The sequence below is a fragment of the Galeopterus variegatus genome, unplaced genomic scaffold (genome assembly GCF_000696425.1).
Source record: "Galeopterus variegatus unplaced genomic scaffold, G_variegatus-3.0.2 Scaffold10545, whole genome shotgun sequence".
Taxonomy (NCBI): Eukaryota; Metazoa; Chordata; class Mammalia; order Dermoptera; family Cynocephalidae; genus Galeopterus; species Galeopterus variegatus.
In genome coordinates this window covers 18,792-20,513 of record NW_007736656.1, presented here as the reverse complement: position 1 = coordinate 20,513, position 1,722 = coordinate 18,792, and the positions used below count along the sequence as shown (strand labels likewise).

The following is a 1,722-nucleotide window of genomic DNA, read 5'->3' as shown; positions in this document are numbered from 1 at the left end:
AGGGCCTGGCCGGGGGCGCCCCGGAGCCCCGCGCCGTGGGCTGCCGCCTCAGCCTGGTCCTGCAGCCGCCGGGCACGACGCGCAAGCGGCGCAGCGCCGTGGGGGGACGCAGCCGCAAGGCCGCCTTCGACCAGGACTTCTGCTTCGACGGGCTCACCGAGGACGAGCTGCGCCGCCTGGCCGTGCGCGTCAAGGCCGAGGGCAAGGGCCGCGGCCTGGAGCGGGGCCGCCTGCTGGGCCAGGGCGAGCTGCCGCTGGGCTCCCTCCTGCTCCTCTGAGGGCCCCGGGCCCCTCGGGGCGCCTTCTCTCTGCCGGACACTCGGACGCTGACAGCCACTTTGTACAAAATAAACGTTATGTATTTATTTTTCTATTTATGATCCTGCTTTATTGACGTTTTAGTTCTTAGGCACCTGCCTTTGTCATGGCTTTTTGGTAGGGAAGGAAAAAGTAATGACTCCCTTCTCCATTCACAGCACCTGGTCCCTCTTTCCAGAGCATTTTACATTCAAAGGAAAAAAAGGCCGGCTTGAGACTGGAAGAGATTATAAGCGTATCTTGGTGGGAAGAGAATTCCTTTTCCATTAAGAAAGAACAGGATTCTTTTGACATGTGAAGTCTTCAAAAATTGCTGGAGAAGAGGAAAACAAAGGAAGTGGCGGATCTTTCCGCTGGTAGTTATGTAGGGAGTAGATATTCCTGGCATCGCTCTCCTCTTTCTCCAGAAACAGCCCTGGGAAACGTTACTGTTCCAGAAACGAAATCTTTCCTACTTCTGTAAGCAAGTTGATATTTTTTGTGGCATTATTCCCATTGAGCTGAATAGCTAAATTACATAGTACTTAGCTTTGCGATAGGATTTCCCAGATGAATTGGAAAATAAATTGTCGGTTTCTTGAACACTGGGTTCTAAGAATATTTCTTAATCCAGTTTATTTTCATTTGTTGATTAACAAATAGGCGTGAGTCCACTAGAAACTGATTATACCCAGCAGTTTTCCCTGGACTATGGCATCTGTGGTATAGTGGAAAGAAGAATAGAGTGGGAGACAGATATAGATTCCAATCTTTCTGCGGCTTGCCACTTACCTGAACCAGGGCAAATCAGTTCATTTCCCAGAGACTCAGTTTCTCCATCAGTGGAGGGGAGGGGGTAATACGCTGTAATAACCAAGTAACCCTTGAATACATGTGAAATATAGCATACCTGAAAAGGCTTGGAATGTACTGCAGAATAGGTGCTTAATAATGTTCAAGAAAACGAACTCATTCACTGCTCCTTTCTTTCCAGTTGTTTTTCCCTGGTTCTGAAGTGCAGCGTGGCAGAAGGGATGGATACCCGAGACTGAGGATTTAGAGGGGCCAGCAGTATATGCATAGAAATATAGAACCCTTCAGGATCCCAATGGTGGCTTTCCCTATAAGCAATCAGGAAGTCCTTCAGATTGTTATCTCTGAATTGAAGTTCTGGGTAAAAATTTGGTCAGACTAAATAAAAATCCTGGATTTTACATATATTTTCAAAGTGGACAAATTAGCTCTTAGAAATAATCTAATCAAACTACTTTAGAAATTGAGAAAATACAACAGAGATTACTTGCCCAAAGCGATATAGCTGGTCTGTATAGCTGAACTCAGATGAGAACGAAGTTTTATTATTACATATTATGGTAAACTAGGAAGAGTGACATAGATGATCTGGACTGGGGAAGTAGCAGGTGG

The 1,722-nt window shown here is 46.7% G+C and overlaps 1 protein-coding gene across 1 annotated transcript in view; it reads left to right on the top strand.

Moving 5' to 3' along the window:
* The window catches only part of LOC103610065 (C2 calcium-dependent domain-containing protein 4B-like), a 2,990-nt gene extending 2,090 nt beyond the window's left edge, over positions 1–900 (top strand). The window contains exon 3 of the mRNA XM_008594307.1: positions 3–900. Within this exon, the coding sequence (XP_008592529.1) occupies positions 3–278 (276 nt within the window). The 3' untranslated portion in view covers positions 279–900. The remainder of the gene's footprint in view (positions 1–2) is intronic.
* The last annotated feature ends 822 nt before the right edge of the window (positions 901–1,722 follow it).